The 20,385-nt window shown below is 43.9% G+C and overlaps 1 protein-coding gene across 7 annotated transcripts in view; it reads left to right on the top strand.

The window, feature by feature from the left end:
- Positions 1–20,385, top strand: part of LOC147019045 (ubiquitin carboxyl-terminal hydrolase 13-like) — a 115,761-nt gene that overhangs the window by 13,308 nt on the left and 82,068 nt on the right. For 4 of the 7 annotated variants that reach the window (XM_085899245.1, XM_085899242.1, XM_085899243.1 and 1 more), the window contains exons 2-3: positions 13,041–13,166; positions 16,467–16,521. In XM_085899245.1, the coding sequence (XP_085755371.1) occupies positions 13,041–13,166; positions 16,467–16,521 (181 nt within the window). Of the gene's footprint in view, positions 1–7,081; positions 7,128–13,034; positions 13,167–16,466; positions 16,522–20,385 lie in introns of those variants that run through there. The other 3 variants (XM_085899241.1, XM_085899240.1, XM_085899244.1) reach the window with 2 other exon arrangements.

A 20,385-nucleotide genomic window follows, 5' to 3' on the forward strand; every position in this document is an offset into this window, starting at 1 on the left:
GCAGCAAGGCGAAAAACACAGCAGCCCTACCCAGTGGAAACGCCCCCAGGCGGCTCATGCTGACATGGCCCTCGCCGAGGTCGTGGCGATCTTTCGAGCCAACCTCCCCCGGCACCATCAAACGCCTCCGGCCCACTCCCCCCAGGCAGACCCGACGTAGATAAACATTCCGAGGCCGGAAGCCCGCTGTCTGGAAGCCGTGGCACCAGCGGCAGCCTTGATCGACCTTGGCCGGGGGCGCTGAACAGCGCCGCTGGCTGTATGCACTTAATGCTCCAAAACAACCCACGCACCACAATCAGTTGAGACGCCAACGCCCGTCTAAACGGCCTTGAGCGAACACAGAGAGCTGCGCTCGCAACCAGAGGTGGGGGTAACGCCGACCAGTGCACCAGTCTTGGTTCCGAGTCGATCTCCGAGACCCACACGGCAGCTAGACGGTCGCAATTCCATTTAAACCACACTTCAATCATAGGCTCGTTATAAATTACTACGAACATCACTCGAAGCATTGCAAACTCATTTTTCCGTACAGCGCGGCCTTTTGATAAACTCCCAGCACATGACAAAGCAACTACCTGCGGCCCGGGACAATGGAAGGCCAACCCAACCTTTTTATTCGCCACCACTGCTCCCAAAGCCCCCACATCACATTGATCATAATACCAACCCCATTGACTGATCTCCGCCAAATCCACTTTCACACGAGAACTGCTGGCATTTATTTCAACAACGTTAAACTGCATCACTAGAGCAAGGAAAAACACATATGCCATGAACAACAACCCACAACCCCCATCACGAGTCCGTTTCTTGGTTGTCGACTCGATGTTGTGACTCGCGACTCCCTTTAACGCCACGGGCTCACCGCCACCTGTTGAAGCTGCCTGAACAACACCGACGCGCATTGCCTCACGAACGACGCGCATTGCCTCACGAACGCTGGCGAAGCGCGGGAACTCATCGCGAGCGAAGCGCGGGAACTTATCACGAGAGCTGATACGGCTCTCGCTGCTCCCGAACCGCACATCACCGCCGCAGACAGCAACGAACGGTCGCTCCCGCTGCATCGATGCGGCCCCCGCCGCCAGAGCCTCGCCCTCGGTACTCGACGAAGGTCTCGAAGAGAGCACTGGCACATCTGGAGGTACGAACCGGAGATCCAGTTCGAGGTGCGCCAGCCAGTCCCAACCCAAAAGGGCGGGCCCCTCCCCTCGTACAATGAACACCGAGAGCCGGGCGCGTCGATCTCGGTAGCGCACTGAGACGTCGGCCCTCGCAAGCGGTGCAATCGCTTCACCGGTGTACGTGTATAACGACAAGGCCGTCTTGACCAGGTGAATACCGCGAAGACCACGAGCCGCCTGCTCACCCATGACCGACACCGCAGCCCCGGTATCCACGCAAAACACAGTCGGTTGGCCATTCATTTCGACCTCCACCGTGAAAGGCATCGTCATCTCCGAACCAACGGAAAACCGACTCAACCGTGGTTGCATTTCCTGCTCCGGCTCGCCGGCATCGTCATGCCCCGGTTGCAGGCCGATCTCCAGGTCGCTGGGTCCTCCCGCACCTCGTCATCCAAGACCCCAACGGAGGCCCCCGCCATCCGACACATGCTTCAAATGTCCCACCTTGTGACAATGCAAACACACGGTGTTCTTATACGGGCACATTTGTCGCAGGTGCGGACCCCCACACCCCCAGCACCCCCGGAAAGCCCCTTCGCTCCCGGTGCGACCGTGCTGCGGTGCGCGCCCTCGTCCCGCACCGCTCGGCGCGCGTGCAACCTGCGGCACTTGAGCCATCGCGCGGACTCCGGGCTGCGCGACCTGCGGCACTTGTGCGGTCACCGCGTGGACCTCGGGATTAGCCGACATGCCCCAGCTGGAGCTACTCATTACGTCCTGGCCAGCAATGGTGCGGACATCCGTGAGTGTCTGCTCGACAGACGAAGCAGTCGCGACCGCTGAGTCGAATGTGATGTCGGTCAACCGCAGGATGGCTGCTACCATCTTTGCGTCTCGCAGACCAGGAATAAAACGATCTCTGAGCCGTGCCGGACGCTCCTCTGTCGTGAATTTGCACGGCACAGCCGAATGCTTCACCCGTGCTATGAAGTCCGCAACGCGCTCCTCGCTACCCTTAGCGAGATGATCGAACTGGAACCGCGCGAGATGTAACGACTTCTCTGGCGCCAAGTGGGTCTTCATTTTCGCCACGATGTCCTGAAAGGATAGCACGTCATCACTGGGCCTATTTGGAGCCACCAAATCACTCAGCAGCCGGTAGTGCTCCATTGATAGCGAGGCGAGCAAGATCGCCTTGCGTTTCTCTTCATCCTCTACATCATTCGCACGAAAATAGCAACCCAACTGTTCAGAAAACAACTCGAACTCATCTCCCCCGAACACGGGTACGCGTCCGTGCGCCGTGCCCCGACCATCTGCCATGCTCGTGCTGGCGAGACCCTTGGCTCCGTAGCTTGGAACCGCCCGGGTTACTTGCCGCCCTGCACACGCCGATCCGAAGATCCTTGTCAGCCAACTGTAATGTACTGAATGGAAGATGCTTAGCAGGCAGACACGAGCGGAGGAACAGTCGAGCCGGGCTGTGTTGCACAAGCGCGAGCGCGGGCGTACTCTGCCCGGCGGCTCTCCTTTATTACGTATGCACACGCACAAGCCGCGTTCGACTACTGCATTCCTACGACGCCTCAGGCGGCGCGCACACCTTATATCCCTTGCAGATACGATGACCACTCCGACCACTCCCACACCACCATGCCCTTCCCCGCAGGCCCGCAGACTCCACCACAGAGAGCAGTACTCCATCAGGCTGTGGACGAAAGCTTTGTATGTGGTCAGGAGCTCAGGTGGGCCGAGGAAGGACTTTGCATGACGGAGGATTCCTAGTCGGAGACTGGCTTTGGAGGCCAGGTTGGAAATGTGGCTTTCCCAGGAAATATCATGGCAGAAAGTGAGACCCAGAAGTTTGAAAGAAAGGACTTCTTCCAGAGGATTGTTGAGAAATTAAAAGGGGGTGGGGGGGGGCAAATGGTCCTTTCGGAGAGACATAGTGAGAGTGTGAGATTTGTCAGGATTGAAAGACATGTTCCACATGTTGGAACGGTTTGTGATTTTACCCAGATCTGTAGAGAGCGAAGAAGCTGCTTCTTGCGGGTCTGAGACTACTGTTTGCTGATCTGAGGGATGACAGATGGTACGGCAGAGGGTGGAGTCATCAGCAAAGAGAAAAAGAGGATTTTCCAGAGAGTCGGAGAGATCATTGATGAAAACCAGAAAAAGAACAAGGTCCAGAACGCTGCCTTGAGGAACTCCAGCCTGGACAGGAAGAGGGGATGAAAGAACTCCATTTAGGGCCACATGTTGACTGTGACAGGAGAGAAGTTTGCAAGCCATGAGTGGAGATGGTCTGGCACCCTGCCCTGCTCACCAAACTCTCTTCCTATGGTATCCAAGGACGTGTCAAAAGCACGCGATGTGTTTAGGGATATGGCTCTGACTTCATGTCCGGCATTGAGGACCTCCATCCATTGTTGGGAGGGCAGAAGCAGCATATCCAGTGTAGAGTGACCTGATCTGAAACCAAATAGATGATCAGAAATCAAGCCATTGGAGAAGAGGAAGGATTTAATGTCTGAAGCGATGATGGATTCCATAACCTTGCTGATGATGGGGAGAAAGCTGATTGGTCTGTAGTTGCAGGGATCTGTTTTTGCACCTTTTTATCCAGAGCAGTAATGCTTGCTGATTTCCAAGCAGATGGCAGATGACCTTGAACAAATGAGAGGGTGATTGGAACAGAGAGAGGGTGAGCAAGCATAGAAGAGCAGGTTTTTAGGACACGTGGGCTGATGCCGTCTGGACCAGTTGCAGAATCTGAGTCGAGGTTTGACAGCAAACTCTCCACTTTGTCAGAAGAAAAGGACACAGAGTCCATGGACAGTTGGGTGCGACTGGCTAAGGTGGGGACAGAAAGCGATGGGTTTCGGACACAAGATTTTGATGCAAACACCGAGTTTAGGCATTCAGCCTTTTCACGTGAGGTGTCAGCAGTGCAGTCATTTGAGGGAAGGGAGGGATGGAGGGGGAACATACACCAGAAACAGATTTGATTAGACACCACCAGGATTTGGAGGAGGGAGAGAGGTTTGAGAGTTCAGACTTGAACTTATAAAGATGTTGTTTTCTGGCTCTCCTGAGGGTAGATGCACACTTATTCCGAGCTTTATGGAAGGAACTTAGATTACCCTCAGTTGGGTTTGCTTTCCATGAGGCAAAGGCAAGTTGTTTCAGGACAACTGCCTTGCCACAAGCTTCAGTGAACCATGGGCGGGAGAAAGGGTAGGACAACTGAAGACGAGAGGGGATAAATCTGTGCATGAGGGAGAGCAAGTTTCTTTGGAAGAATTCCCAGGAGAAGTTGATGGGAATGGGAGACCTACATCGGAGGAAGTAGCGATGGGAGACCAGTCTGGAAGTTTGATGGTTGCTTGGAGACCCTGCCAGTCAGCCTGAGTGAAATGCCAGACTCGACGGCGCTGAGCTGGTTCTCTGATAATAGCCAGAGAGATGTCTACTTTGACAAGGACGTGATCAGAAGAACCGATTGGAGTGGAGGAAGAACAGCAGATATTTTCAGGGAAATTTGTCAAAATCAGATCCAGAAGAGATGGAGTACCATTGGTTGAGATCCGGGTCGGGAAGTTGAGTCAGTCCCAATGAGTCACAGAAGTCTTTTGCTGAAGTGCCATGACAGGTGAGAGAAGTACCTACACCAAGCCAACTTGCATGATGATAATTGAGGTCACTACATATGAGGAAGAGAGAGTTCAGATGAGAAGATAGAAGTTGGTCCATGTTTTTGGACAGTGAGGTGTAAAATGGAGTCGTCACTGTTTGGTGGACGGTACAGTCCACATATAAACATGAGATGGGAGTGGAGGGGAAGCTGTAGCCAGAGGTATTCCTGGGGGTGTGGAGTAGTGAGGAAGTGCATGGAGAGTGAGGGTCTTTGATGAAGAGAGCAACTCCTCCACCAGGACGAGGCTCAGGAAGAGTTACTTGCCAGTCAGAGACGTCTTGAGGGAGGAAAGTCTGTAAGGAAGATTATGTCTGCTTTGTAATTGGCAACCTGCATGGAAAGATCTGTAAGGTTTGAGCGAAGACCCTGGATATTTGAGGTCCACACTGTTAATGAAGCAGGGTAGGAGGCTTTGGGTGCAGGGGATGGGAGGGGAGGGGAGGGTAGGACAAGGGAGGAGGGGGGGTAAGGAGAGTTGTTGAAAGAGTGTGGGGGATTGCAGAAGAGGGGAGGGGCTGGATGAGGAGGAGAAAAGGCTCTGTGGTGCTGGGGGAGAGGGGGGCAAGAGAGGGGGCAGAAGGCAGTTGAGGATTTGAGGAGGTGGAGTGATGAGATGGAGGTGAGAGGGCAGTGGACTGAGGCAGCTTTGTGGATGTGAGGGGGGGAAACTTTGAAAATGGTGAGTGAGGGGGGTGAATGGTGGGAGAATGGTGAGGGGGTAGTTTTTGAGAAAGGTGAGAGGGAGGCTTGGAGGGAGAAGAGTGTGATGGTTGCTTTGAGAGGGGTGAGTTGGCGCTGAAGTTGGAAAAAAAGAATGATTGATGGAAAGTTCGGTCAGAAAAGTGATTAAAGACATTTCTTGATGGATGCAATGAAGGTGACTTAAGAGAATGGAGAGAAGAAACATTGTAACAGTTGTATTTTTTTAGGCTTGGTATGAAGGAGAGGTCGAATTGAGAACAGTCAGTTGAAATAGAAGAAGAGTAGTGCATTATGATACAGTAAAGAGAACCACATGGGTGAAAGAGAAAGATGAAGCATGACAAGATCGTTTTTATTATTATTTTTTGAGAGAGTTTTCATCAGATTAGGTAATGGAAAGGTTGTAGAAAAAACGTGAAGTGATTGGTGAATTTGGATCGGTAAATGCACAGGGTGGAAACAGATCACATGGTTACGGGAGAAGCACGTGGCTATGGGAGGTGTATCGTCAAAAGTGGATTTATTGATTTATTTTAAATAAGGATTGCATAACATTCAGAAAAGGGAAGGTTGAAGTATAGTGAATTTGGAACTGTAAACGCAGAGTGAAGCTGCTGGGTCGATGAAAAGTATCAGGAAGGGGGTGGAGAGAGACACGTGGTTACAGGAGGTGTTTTGATCAAAAGGATACAAGGAAAATTATTAATTTAAAATGGGTTTTTGAAGGTTAGGTAAGATTCGGGAATGGAAGGTTGTTGGAAGAAATTGTGAGGGTAATGGAGAGAGTGGGTCAGCTCAAATAGAAGAAAGATGGTGTGCCGGAAGAAGAAGAGGAAGAAAAGAGGGATCGCGATTCGTGGATATGCAGGGAGGAAGGTAGTTTTTTTGGGGGGGGGGGTTTCCCCCTTTAAATTTAAGACAAGAAACAGAGTGTTTAATTGGGAGGGATGGGGGTGTTGGGAAAGTGGGGAAAATAGCAATTGCAGGTAATAAGGAGAGACTACAAATAAAAACGATTGTACACCTAGAGAGGAAGGATGGGTAGGCCTCAAGAAACCTGGTAAGACAAGGTCGACAAAACCTCACAAAACAGCATGATGTTTGATACAAAACCGAACTAGGAACACACAGTAACATGTAGGTGAGAAAATAAACAGTTAAACAGGACAAAAAATTGACCGGAAACTTAACTTTGAGAAAGTCGGCAGAGACCCCTGAGAGAACCTGCCGATGCTCCAAACCCAGAACTGGAACCGGAAGCCTAAGTTTAGATTGGATCCCCACATTGCAACTTGCTGTGTAGGCAAACTTCATATATTGTAACAGATATGGTTTCGGGATTAATTGGGAATAAATTATAAAATAGTTATTTCATAGTAAATGTCAGCATAAGCGTTTGTATTAAATGTATTTGAGGAATCAGTGTCGAATTTTGTTTAGCGAGCTCCTCAACTTCCAGCTCAAAATGTTTGAGTCTCAGCTATCATTTCCCCACTTCTGTGTTTTGTAGGTTTCCCCTATGTAATCTGTCTTTAAATTTGAATTTCCTTAGCAGTGCCAAGAGTCCATGTGGCCCATGTGGAAGAGCAGCACACGTGGTTAGTATACAGTATACAGAAGTATAACTCGGTATACAGAAGAAATAATAAAGTATGAAGGTCATTTGGACCATCTTTTCCATATTGTACTCTAACCTTTAACACGATACCTCATATTAAATTAGCAAAAGAGATAAGCCTGGTGTTGGCTTCATGATTAAAGTGGCTGGCTTAAGATCTTTGGGTCCTGAGTTTGAGCTCCTGTCGGGCTGTTGAATTAACACCAGGTTGGGTTGACTCAGTCTGTCATCCTTCCGAGGTTGGTGAAATGAGTACCAGTGTACTCATAATAGAGGGAACTGCATCAACCACACCCCTAGAAAATGATGCAACTAGCAGCTGCAGGCTGCACATGGTAGCTAGATAACTGCTTGGCTAAAAAGACATGAAAATATCTTCCAAATACGTTTTCTAAATTACAGGGAATGCCATTTATAGTACCAAGAAGAAAAGTCCCAAGGATGCTGGGTCAAAGAGTTCATGCGATCATACATGGTGAACGTGCAAAGAGTGAAAAACAGTGGCCGGTGTATATATGAATTTATATTCAGCTTTTTTGATTTCTCAAATGTATACATAATATTTTCTTTATTTTACGTGAGATATAGGGTTCCTTTAGGTGTTCGGGTTAGGTTAGGGTTCGGAATGTACGTACATACCCGATAAACATTAATTTATAAATTAGGGTTAGGGTTCATAAAATTTTTAGAAAGATTTGAAATTCAATAGCAATTGAAATTCAATGACATTGATGGAAACTTTTATTTTTGTTAGGGTTATGTAATTCCACTTTTATAACAAGTCATATCACAGTGCGAAGGGGATTGATACGAGTTCAGAAAGTGGCCTGATGTTCCTGTATGACAAAAAATAAACGAATTGGAGCATAAAGAAGGAGCAAAATTCACGATTTTAAACACAATTTACGGATTATATAAGTTACCGAATCTTCGAAATATGGTCACAATCAGTTTCCTTCAAAATATGGTCAGATTATGCCAAAACGTCTAAATACAGTCAGAATATTTTTCAAATATGCTCCTGACAATCTGGAGTGGCTATTGTCTTTGTGAAGTTTACTGCATTTTAAAAATAAATTATTAATTTTTATAACGTGTACGTCAAAATCAAACGTATTTATTTAAATTCACAGTGAGATGAAAGTTAACATAAAAGATCGCATTTATCTCCTCTTGCCGAAAATATAATAATTTGTTCCTCTCATGTTTGATCTTAGGATGTTCTTATCGATTTCTTTTAAAGTGGTGTGTCATGGTGGACAACTTACTTAAATGTTTTCAATGTTTTTCTTTTAAAGCCCTTGAAAGTACTGGAATATCTTTTTTTTAATTAGCTGTTACGGTTAATATTCAAGTCTTCCATATCTCCTATTACCAATTTTTGACTGTCAAGCAATTAAAATGACATCGGTTTTTTTTATCTTGCCAAAACGAAGTTTTTGCAAGATATGTTAGTCAGCTTGTATGTTTTTTTATTTTTTATTTGTAATCACGTAGAAAAAATTCTGCAGAGCACAGTTATCATTGGAAATTTTTGTAACTTCGCATATCAGATGCCGATAGAGGTCCCTTTCAGCGCATAAAATTTTGAAGGTCAGGGTCAAAGGTCAAGGTCACTTTGTCGCAAATCAGGGGAGTCGACGAAACCCTTATTTTTTGAGTAATTTTGATCGGATCGTCTTCAAACTTCATGGGAATATAGTTCATGGTCTGGCGCTCAGCTGATTAATTTTTGGTGGCAATTGACCTTGACCTTCATGGTTAGCACCTCAGGTCAAACATATTCGACCCCAAGGTCAAATTTTCAAGTTTTAGGAACCATATCGTATAGTACCTCAAATTTAACACCTCGATGAGTGCTTTCTAGATATGTCAAGCTTGAGACATTATGACGTCATTTGGTGACGTTATGAGGCAAACACATATTTTTCATGGTTACTCTGTAGAACGATTCTCGTCGGAATCTCTCGTAGGCAGATATTCCTCAAGGAGTCGCTCCTGGTGGATAGCAGCTCTGTTCACCTCAGTGTGACCTTAAAGAAGTCACATGTGGTCACCTTTTGGCAAGATACGGGTCACCCTAAGGGTGACATTGGTTTATTTGTTTGTTTGTTTGTTTTTGTTTTGATAAAATACAACCTAATTTCTCTTTTATTCCTCATTAAACTTTCATTTTTATTTCACCATTTAAAGTTTAGATATGTAGTTGATACGTGCGTTTCCTTTCAGTATGTCCAAATTGTCCGTAGCCGAACGTTTATACATTTTAATTGACATCAATCATCATCAGGTTTAGGAACAAGATCTGAAAGCAAATGACAAACGGTCTGGACAGAGTAAAGAAACCCTAGGTCCAATACTAATTGTCCAAAACACCTTTGAGAGGGCCCAATTGAAATCTTGCATTCTATCCTTTTCCTTCTTTCCTCTGATTTCCATTTCAATTGCGAACTAGAACGGCACTCAGTAGAGCACTTACCTCCACCAGGCTGAACAGTTTGCGTTTTGTATCCCATTGATAGGCCGGATCTGCACCTGGAACTTAACCAACTTTATTCGGCTTGTTCTTGTCACCTCCCCAACTCTTGCCCCAAGTTTTGTCATAACTCTTGCATAACTTTTTGAAATATTATGCAATATATTGTTTTTGGCTCCATCTCTCAATGGTGAAGAATCACTTGAAAAATTAATGAATTCCAATGTCCGGATCCGGATCTTCAACAAAGTCTCATCAATTCGTCCTTGTCACACACCCGACGTGTCCATTAAGTTTTCTTTGAATCCGTCCATAACTTTTTCAGATATCCTGCTCACAAACAGAGAAACAAACAGGAGTGAAAACATAGCCTCCATCGACCTTCAATGGCAAAGGTAAATATATTTATCTCCTTTCTTGTGCTTGTGAAATCACATGGAATTGTTTTTGTTTTTTACGGAGTGCAAATTATGACGTCACATCCCCCATTCTCAACGAAAAGTACGACAAATATTTTATGATCAATAACCACACATTAAAGTCGACTTAATGGCAATTCCAACGCGTAGTCATTTGTCAAAAAATTCTCTCTCGTCTCCAAGAAAAATATATTCTTCTGAACCCAACCAACCTCTGCAATTGGACTCCGTCGCAAATAGTTTGCAGAAATATTTCTTGTTTCGCCTCTCACAAGAAAACTGGTGCGTTTCCCGATGAGAACCTTTAACATAAGATGTGGTATGGTTCAAACTTTCAAAATCATGGAAAGAAAAGTGAGTCCCTCGAGCTTTGGGATTTTGGGATGAAACCCATTCTGTAGCCACCTTTCTCCTCGTGGGTGCCTGGCCTAGAAGAAGGAATGGTGAGTTATTTATACATGTCTGATTATGTACTAGTGTTTGGTACATAGTGTTGGTGACGGTGACAACTATTTGGCGTTTTGGCAGTCCCTTACTGCTCCAATATTTTTGTTGACATGGCATGTGTGAAGACCTTTCAATGAACTATCTGGTAAATGAGCAACTGTTTTATAAACAACTCGTCACATCTACGGAGTGTATGGTGATTGGTGTTATAAGATTACTTTTTATTAAAATACTTCATTGTTACTAAACAGCAACTGACACTTCCTTTCCACATAAGGCATTTCCTTGTACTTTTTTTTTTCCAATAGGGGTTCTTTAAAATAAAAAAAATTCAAAAAGATCCAGGTGTTACAAACCCAATCCCAAAGATGAACTCAGAACATGTTTCTAAGGTTTTCTGGACTTTCATATAATTAGTTAGTTTCACAATGAATACCTTGTTCAGGCTGTCGTACAACTTTGACCAATATATTTGGTTTCGGAACTTGCTTATGTTGATTTACATTAATCGTTAGAGATCTACCTAGAGTGAGTGCAGATCTGTCATGGGTGCCTGTTTGTGAAATCGATTTGGTTGAGAAATCCCCCCCAACCTGGGAGAGAGAGATCAGGCGAGGGATGGGATGCGACGTCTGGGGCTTGGAGACTGTGGGTTATTTTTAACGGGTTAAATCGGGTGTTGTGTTGAGTTCACAGAGATGTGGCTCTGCTTGTCTGACGCAGTAAAGGGGTCGTTTAAGAATTGATATGTAGGGATGGAATAGGAGGTTGAAGAGGAAAATATATGTGTGTCAATGTCTGAAAAATTGCTGAATAATCTGCTCATGGGTTTCTTACAATTGTAAATGTTGATCGGAAAAGTTCGTCTTGAGGAACAAGATGCAAAACAGTAACTCCAAGTTCTTATTTGGTCACATGCTCACAACTGACCTTCACGACGATGACAGATCAGATTTGACTAAAAAAATGCCATTTCGGTTTAGGTGTCATCCTAGTGATGCATCTCAGAGCATGTCGTGCATCAAGGAAAGCACAAGGAAACGCCCAAACTCATTGATACATAATCCTTCCTGTGAATAACCATGATGGCAGTTTGCAGTTGTGCTGGGAATCAAATACGGACATTGCAGTTGTGCTGGGAATCAAACACGGACAATAATTGTTCAAAGATGAGTTCACTACCTCTGACCTATCCCGTTACGCATGTATTGAAGTTATAAAATGGTGAAATGAAACGAATTCATGCTTCAAAGGAAATATTACTCGGATGCTTATTTGGATGGAATGAATGGCCAAGACGTCTCGACGGCAACGATTCCATTTACAAAAAAACATCATGCTGTTTACCAGAGACCTTTTTGGCATGACAACAAGCAGGTGGTTTTTTTTTTCCACCCTGTAACAGGTGGATGGATTAAACATGTACACGGTGCATGAGACAACTCGACCATGCGATTCACATTGCGTGGAAATTACTCATAATCTCCGCTTCTTCTTTTCATTCCCATCAATCGTGATGAAATGTGAGATGCGTTCCCACCTGGTTCAGTAGATTATGTTTTCACTCATTTGGTACGATCACGATATTATGCCTGGATTTTAAAGAATTCTAAACATCCAAATGTTTTTGTTCTGTTATTTTTTTCTTCTTCTTATTGGCAATGAGAAAACATTTTGAAGTTATTCCTGATACATGAAACGCTTCACAACCCATGCCTCCATAAAACAGACTTTTTGGAATTCTGGCTGCATTTTTCCATCCAATAATCATGTAACGTTGTTAAAAAATTTATCGATGGGTAGGTGCTCCTATGTTGAAAGTTTCGTGTCAAAAGCGTTTGCAGAGAAAACAAATGTAAAAGTGAATAAAGGTGGAAAAATGAGGGCCTCAGCTGACATTCGATAACATGGTAAAGGATGATGGTTGTGGACGCATGTTACTAGTTTATAGACAAATAATGACTCGAATAGTGTTTCGTCAATGTGTTCTCGATACGCGATGGTAAATTTTAATATTTCTGTATCAAAACAATCATGGTGCTTAACCTCCCAAATCACAAGATGATGTCGTGTCGTATAAGAGGATCTGCTTGGATTGGGCATAACATTTAAAGTTCCTTTTAAACTTTCTTCTCTGTAGCAATTATAAGGTTAATGGAGGAGCTTGTACACCTACTACATGTAGGACAAGTGTATTATGAGACATCAGTGTGCTTTTCATTTACTTATTTATTTATTTATTTATTCATTCATTCATGTGCAGCCTAAGGCTGCATCATTTTCTAGGGCCACCGCTGTCCTGCTGATGTAGTGCTTCCTGTTACCAGTAAGTTGGTATTTTGGCAACCTCGGAAGGATGACGGGCTGAGTCAACCCACCTGGTGTTAATTCAACGGTTAAAAACAGGGGCTTGAACTCAAGTCCCTAGAATCTTAAGCCAGCAATCCTAACTGTTAAGCCAACAGCAGGCCTTACTTTTCTTTGAATTACAAGGACATTGATCGTATATTTCCCATTTGCCAATGTTTTTGTGGGGCGTTGTGGAGAGCAGGAATCAAAAGGTGGTGTCTACGTCTGCATGAACACTTTCCTGGGTTTTGGCCCAGAGTACGTCGAGAAGCACTACCGCAAGACAGGACAGAGCGTCTATCTGCACGTGCAGCGAACGCTTCGGGAGGTTTGTGCAGGCTCATCCCATTACATCTCGAAAACCAAATGACGTAACATCCGTAGCTTTCTCGTCATCACAACTGAAAGTCCCTTAGGATGTACGTATTCATGATTTAGGATGTAGCATACACATGGAAAGTGTGGAGAGTTTGGGCTGTTGCTTGCTGGTGCGGGGAGGTATGTGCACAAATTGTAATCGTCGACATCTATTTATTGTTCATTCCAGTTTAACAGTTTGGAAAGTTGCTATTTTTTAAAAGCTGTTGCATTTTAACAATTTTAAGAGTATAATAAGGATAAACGTTTTATTATAAATCAACAGTCATCTGACAAGACAAATAATTTTATTTATTCGGTATGAAACCTCCATTGCAGCATTCATTGCCTTATGTATACATACCAACGTTTAAGGATATGTAGTATTGTAGTTGATTAAGCCAGAATGAAGGTTGTAATTAGGGCAACTTGCCAATATATAGCTTGTGAAGCCTGAAACAAAAGACTGGGACAAAATGATTAATGAGATGTATAAAAACACTTATTGTCACAAACAATCATAATTCTGCAGAAAGATTGGGCTTGAATGATCAAAAAGCCATTTTCACTTTGCTCGCAGCAAATTGTAGAGACGACATGAGACAAATTGTAGTCCCAAAGTGAACAAGTCACATGCTGGGGGTTATTTAGACTGGTTTAAATGTAGTGTGTGCGGACGTGCGGTCTTTTTCTGAAATTGTTGCATACGGAAAATGTATATTGCCTTTAAAAGTTAATCATAGAAGTTTCAGAACACTATTATGCTTTCCAATAGGCCTATCATATGTCACCACTGTGTTATTCTATTCAAAACCAAGTCCTTCATACGTATGTCACCACAGTGTTCATATTCGTATTCTGGTGTTCTACCAAAAGGCAGGTCCAGTACTGCTTAAGCAGTTTCTAAAGGCACTGTCACACCTTGACGATTTAGCCAGCGTATGCCGACTTATGAAAAATTTGTCTAAAACGCTGGCACACGTCGAATACATTATGGGTAAGTTTTGATAACATTAAGAGCACGCTGAAAAACACTGCCATACGTCGTAGTACGCTGGCTTTCATCGTTGTACTTTGCGGTTGTCCTCAAATTTTAGCATGCTTGAAATTTTACGACGTATGCCAGCGTATGACTCACTCGTTCCGCTAAGCTGGCCATAAGTTGTAGGCACGTTATGCGATCGTTGGCACGCTTTACTTGTAAGTTACTCATAAGTCGAAACACGTCGAGGTAATGATTAGTGTACCCGAAACTTATTTATAACCTATGAGTAACGTGTTGTAGGCACATTACACGATCGTTGACACACGTCGAGGCACGTTATGCGATCGTTGACACACGTCGAGGCACGTTACTTGGAAGTTACTCATACGTCGAGGTAATGTTTAGTGTACCCAAAACTTATTTCTAACCTATGAGTAACGTGCTTTGAACCTATGTGTAACGTACCTCCAACGCATATTGGCGTATGTAGATGAATTTGATTGACGTCTTCCGGACGACCACAGAACTTGCTGAACGTGTTTCTAATTTACAGCTACCGTATAATGGCGTATTGGCAGCGTTAAAAAAAACAAACAATAACTTCCGATATTTCGTCACGTCCGATTGCCTCTTCAGTTTGCTCATGTCTTATTCTTAGTTCCTCCTCTGTGAATAATTTCTGTTTGAGGATATTGTCACATCGACGTCGAAACTTAAAAGCAAATGTCCGAATATATTTTAAAATTCGTGATAGACTAAAAAAAAAACAACTTCAGATATTTCTTCATGTGCCTTCACGGAGCCAAGGAGAAAAAAAGAAAAAGTGCCTTCACGGAGAAATTAAGTTTCGGGTATGCTAAACATTACCTCGACGTGTTTCGACTTATGATTAACTTACAATGAACTTGTGTCAACGATCGCATATCGTGCCTACAACTTATTCCCAGCATAGTGGAACGTGTGAGCCATACGGCGAGTACGTCGTAAAACTTTCAGCATGCTTGAAATTTCACGACGTACTAGACTTACTATGACGTATGACAGCGTACTTCATCATTTTTCAGCATGCTCTTCACGTAAACCAAACTTACCCATAACGTATTAGACTTGTGCCAGCATTTTAGACACATTTTTCAGAGATCGGCATACGCTGGCTTGTGAACGCCGTCAACACGCTAATCATTCGTTGGTAAAAGTTATCTATAAGACAACGAAACGTTCTGTGTACGTTACTAATACGTTATGCATACGACCAACTCGTTATGAATACGCCAAAAACTTTTTTTTTTTAAATCAAAATTTCAGCGTACGCCAACGTTTTAAATACATTTTTATACATTGCCATTGCTGGCTAAATCGTCAAGGTGTGACAGCACCTTTAGCAAGGGTTATACTGAGTGGTTTGCCATTGCCTTCCCAGCACCAGTCAGGGCAGGAATTTGGAATGTGTTCATTGTGCCAGCGATAGCTCGCTTGCTCTTCGTGAAGGACACCGTGGGATCTTCAACATCCACCAACCAATGATGGCAGTGAGATGTCCAGTTTAATGTCCATCCGAGGGAAGGCACACACACATCACTGTGAATGACAGTTTATACCTGGGTCGGGATTTGAACCTCGACTAGACTTCGAGACGAGTGTACATACCTCTAGGGTCTAGGCCATCCTGTCAGCTCCACCACAGTGTTATTCTTGTCAAAATGCATGAACACATTGAGACACGTTTTGTAAGCATCAAATTGGGGGAATTGCAGGCTTATCGAGCGAGTGTTTCATGTATTCCGTTTTATTGAGGACACTTGCATTCCATGATCCCGCAATCCTGCCCCTTCGTTGTGCCATGACGTCCGAAGCGAAGTGTGCTTGACATCCAGAATTACTCACTGCTCAAATATAGCCCTCAACTCGGCCAGGAATAAACTTGGGCTTCGATCACAGGCATTTGGGACTAGTTTTACTTTGGAGAAACTTAAAAGGGAGTTGTAGGATGCTCAGAGAATTTCCTGTGATTGTTCTTTTTGTTTTTTTTTACGTTTTAAAGTTTTTATTATCTCCCCACATTGGTTCCAAGTATTCCAATTCCAGGATATGAGCTTTTTGATAACTTATTCTCAAGCAGCTGGTGGCCAATGATTTTGGAGCTGGTTTAATCACCACGATGTTGCATGCCGTTATAGAATGTCTGACAACTTTTTCTTTCGGCTTGCCATTGTTGTCATGTATACTTTTCCCAATCCTCTTCACAAAATGGAACTCACAATGTTATTCTTATCACTATGCTGTCAGAAACCGCAGGGTGCTTGTGGTGGAGGTAATGAAGAAATTGCAGATGAAGACCCGGGTAAGAATAACATACACGCATGCGGCACTTAAAATACAACTCACCGCATCGCTCCCTCACTTTTAGGGTACCAGGAACCCTGTGGCACACCGCCTATTTCCGCATGGATCCTCACCAACAAGATGTGTCTGCTACACACCATCCTGTCTGTGCGTTCACAGACGACGATTATCTTTCATGTAATACAGTTGTTAACACATACAATGGGATACATAGATGAGAGCTCTGATCCTTTTATATTCCAGAGCATTTTAATTTGGTAAAGGAAGGAGGGCACAATGGCAGAGAACCTCAGTCACGGCCATGGAAAAGCAACACCACATAGATGTCCGAAGAGATGTTTAAGAAAATGAAGGGTTGAAACAAAATAAATACAGAAGAGGTTTTTTAGCAGAATGGACCATGAGAATACCAGGGTCTACAGCTTTGGAGTAAAGAAGAGAGTTGGGATGGTAGTGAGGCAAAAGGTCTTTTATTCAGAGTTGTTAAGGCATGAAATGGTCTCTCTCAAAAGGTAGTGGTAGCAGAAACAGGAGAAAGGTTTAAATTTGAGTTGGATAGGTACTCAGAAGCATTGGGGATAGAGGATATGCCTGGTGTTCGCTGAATGGTTCGGGTGGTAGGGTGAGGATCCCAGGATCCTGAGTTCGAATCGCACTCAGTTGTTGAATTAATAGCAGGTGTGGTTGACTCTGCCTGTCATCCTTCTGAGGTCGGCAAAATGGGTACTCGCTTGCCGGTATCCTATGTCGGAGTGGCGACCCGTCCAGGATTGTGCCCAATAGCCAAGGAGACTGCTTTGGCAGCACCAACGCTCTGCACAAAGTATGGTCCCGATGGATGGATGGATGGATGGTCCATGGATAATGGCAGGAATAGTCAGTAGCATACGTATGGATGCATGATTAGATTCCTTTGTCGTGAAGGTGGTATCTCTCGTCAAGAGGTGAATATGCTGTCTGTGTTTGTTCATTCCTCACCCTACAACTGTGTTCAACCCCACCCTTCAAAAAAACAATTGTTTTATAATTAAGCATATACATATACATATACATATATTGTATGTGTACCATATATAATGCGTTGTTGATATAGCGCAGGCTTGCTGGGCCAAATGTCCTCCTCCTGCGTCAAAATTCCTTGTGTAATGTGTCTGGAGGACAGATATGATCTAAAAAAAAAAAGTTTTATAAATAAAGAAGAGGAGGTAGATAAACAGACAGACAAAGAAGGGCTGAGTGGTTTGAGTTATTTCAAATGGACGTCAGAAAAGTGATTTGATCATGCAGCTGCTGTGTTGTTCGCTATCACTTGCTACCCGCTCTCTCAATCTCTACTGTAGTTATTGCACCTGTCTCACTGCCATTGAGCTATCTTGTATGCCCGATAGTCTTATGTTTTCTGCCAGCTGCATCTGACAGTACAGTTGGCATGTCCGCCATCGTTGCTCTGGTGGTCATGCAGTCGGTGTGCTCTATCTGATACAAAGTGCTGTACCCTATTTTAACAGAACTTTACAATTGTAATTGGTGTGAATGTGTGATTAATTATGACAGTGGTACAGTCAGTATGCTCTGTATGATAGCTTTAAGGTTGGTCTTTCCTCTTTATAACACCTGTAGCGACATCTATGAAGTTGACTTGTCTGATTATCATGCCCAGAGTGATGGCCCAATTATCGACTCCTCTTCTATTTTCAAAATGTACATTTCACATACATCACATACGTACCGGCTTTAAATTCAGCATGCTTCTCATGATGTTTGTCATGAGAGCCGTATTTTGAGCTTGCTGCTTATGACAGTTATAATGATGGCTATATGGTCAGTTACGCTTATTCATTTAATGGAGATGAAAACTTTGTCCTTTTCATTCAACTTCTCCACTTTTGTAATTAACTTGCCAGCGAAGGTGAATGGAGATTATGTTTTCACCCCTGTATGTTGGGTGGTCGCGAGACTACCCTTAGTCTCAGGTTTTCCGTCTGTCTGTATGTATGTTGGGTGGTCGCTTGAGTACCCTTATTTTCACTTTTTCCGTCTGTTTGTATGTTTGCATGTTTGCATGCAATGGACAGCTCTGGAGGCCAGAGGAGTCAACCGATTTTGATGAAACTTGACAGGTAGGTTCATACCAGGATCTAGTTCTATGCTTTTGAGCACCGTTGCTATGGATACCACCGTTGCCTAGCAACGGGACTTTGAAATTTTTGAAAAATCTTTAAAAAATTATTTTTTCGAAAATCAAAAATAGGCTTCCAGGCTTTTATGTGCACTATAATCAAGCTCTTTGTCAAAAATTTTCAGCCTGATCCGTCAAAAACTGTATGACTAGTATGCAATTATATTACTATATGCTTTTACCCCAACGTTCGTGTTGGGATTCCCTAACGTAGGGTTAGGGTATCGAACACAAATGATGAATGAACAGTTGCTCGTCATGTTCCTATATGGAACAACGAACAGCAAAAATGCCATCTGATGTGTTCTCTTATCTACATATTTCAAATTCGCCTTAGTCTAGCGACCACCCATGTCGCCTACCGGCTTGCTTGTCTCTTTCTTTGTCTGTGAGCACTATGTCTCAAAAAGTTATGGTCAGATTTGGACGAAATTTGGTGGACAGGTTGGGTGTGTGACAAGGATGAATTGATAAGATTTTGGTGAAGATCTGGATCCGGATCCGAGAATTTTTAAACCGATTCTGCACCATTGAGAGATGGGGCCAAAAAAACAATATATAGCATGACATCTCAAAGAAACAATTGTTTACAAAGTCGATGCTCTTGGAAGAGCTCTGGTGCTGAACAGATCAGGACACAACAGGACAAAACAGCCACAGTGGAGAGAGAGAGAGACAGAGACAGAGAGAGACAGAGAGAGATAGAGATATATATGAACAGCAGGGGTGAAAGCCAAGATAGAGTGAGACTTGGACAAACAATGGGTGTGGGGAGGACGGTGGGGAGGAGAGGATGCATGGGGTAGACAAGATGGATACAGAAGGAAACTCTCAGGAGGGAAAACTGGAAATTTGGAAGGAGGAGGGATTGGCGTGGGGTGGGGGAAGGTGGGGTTATGTTATGGACGGATCATGATAAAACATGGTGGATGAGTTGGGTAGGTGACAAGAACCAGCCGATTAGAGTTTGGTTATGGTCTGGATGCAGATCCGGCCTATCAGTGGGATACAAATTGTCTTTCATTTGAATATTTTCTACTACCACCAATATCTGCACCCATGGCGGTTCCACACGGGCCCGCGCCCAAAGCTTCAGCGCCACCGCAGCGGCCCTCATACTCGTTCTGGCATAGCGCACGGACCGCATGAAAAAAAAAATTATCACATGATCAGTCATTGCTGTGAATTGCATGCATGTAGCATGTCCAACAGAACTGGCATTCTTTAGCATCTCACAACCTGTGAAATGAATATTTCTAGTTGAGGGTCTGACTTGCTGTATGACAGAAAAACACTTTCCTCAGGACAAAAATAAATAAATTCCAGAAAGAAGAGTTGTCTGTTTTTGGGTAAAAGCCACAAAAGAAAGAGGGACGGTAAGTTGGGAATTTTGTTTTCTTTTTTTCTTTTTCCAGAAATCCTCTTACAGCGGGACCTTTAATTAAGATCAAACATAACAGTGGGTTCACATTTAATGCAGACTCCGGATATCCATCAACGCATTTGCATTGATTTCTATTTTCTAGTTTGAATGTATTATTATAAAAACTGAAGCGTCATGATGCATTGAACCTATTTGACCTCCCAATATGGAATACATTTCTTCTTTTAAAAATGGTCTCACAAGTTGGTCCTGTGGAAGGTAATAGAAATGTAACGTGTTAATAGTCTGCACATACCTGC

Source organism: Eptatretus burgeri, chromosome 10, assembly GCF_056783735.1.
Source record: "Eptatretus burgeri isolate ZD-2024b chromosome 10, Ebu_testis_v1, whole genome shotgun sequence".
In the NCBI taxonomy this organism is placed as follows: domain Eukaryota; kingdom Metazoa; phylum Chordata; class Myxini; order Myxiniformes; family Myxinidae; genus Eptatretus; species Eptatretus burgeri.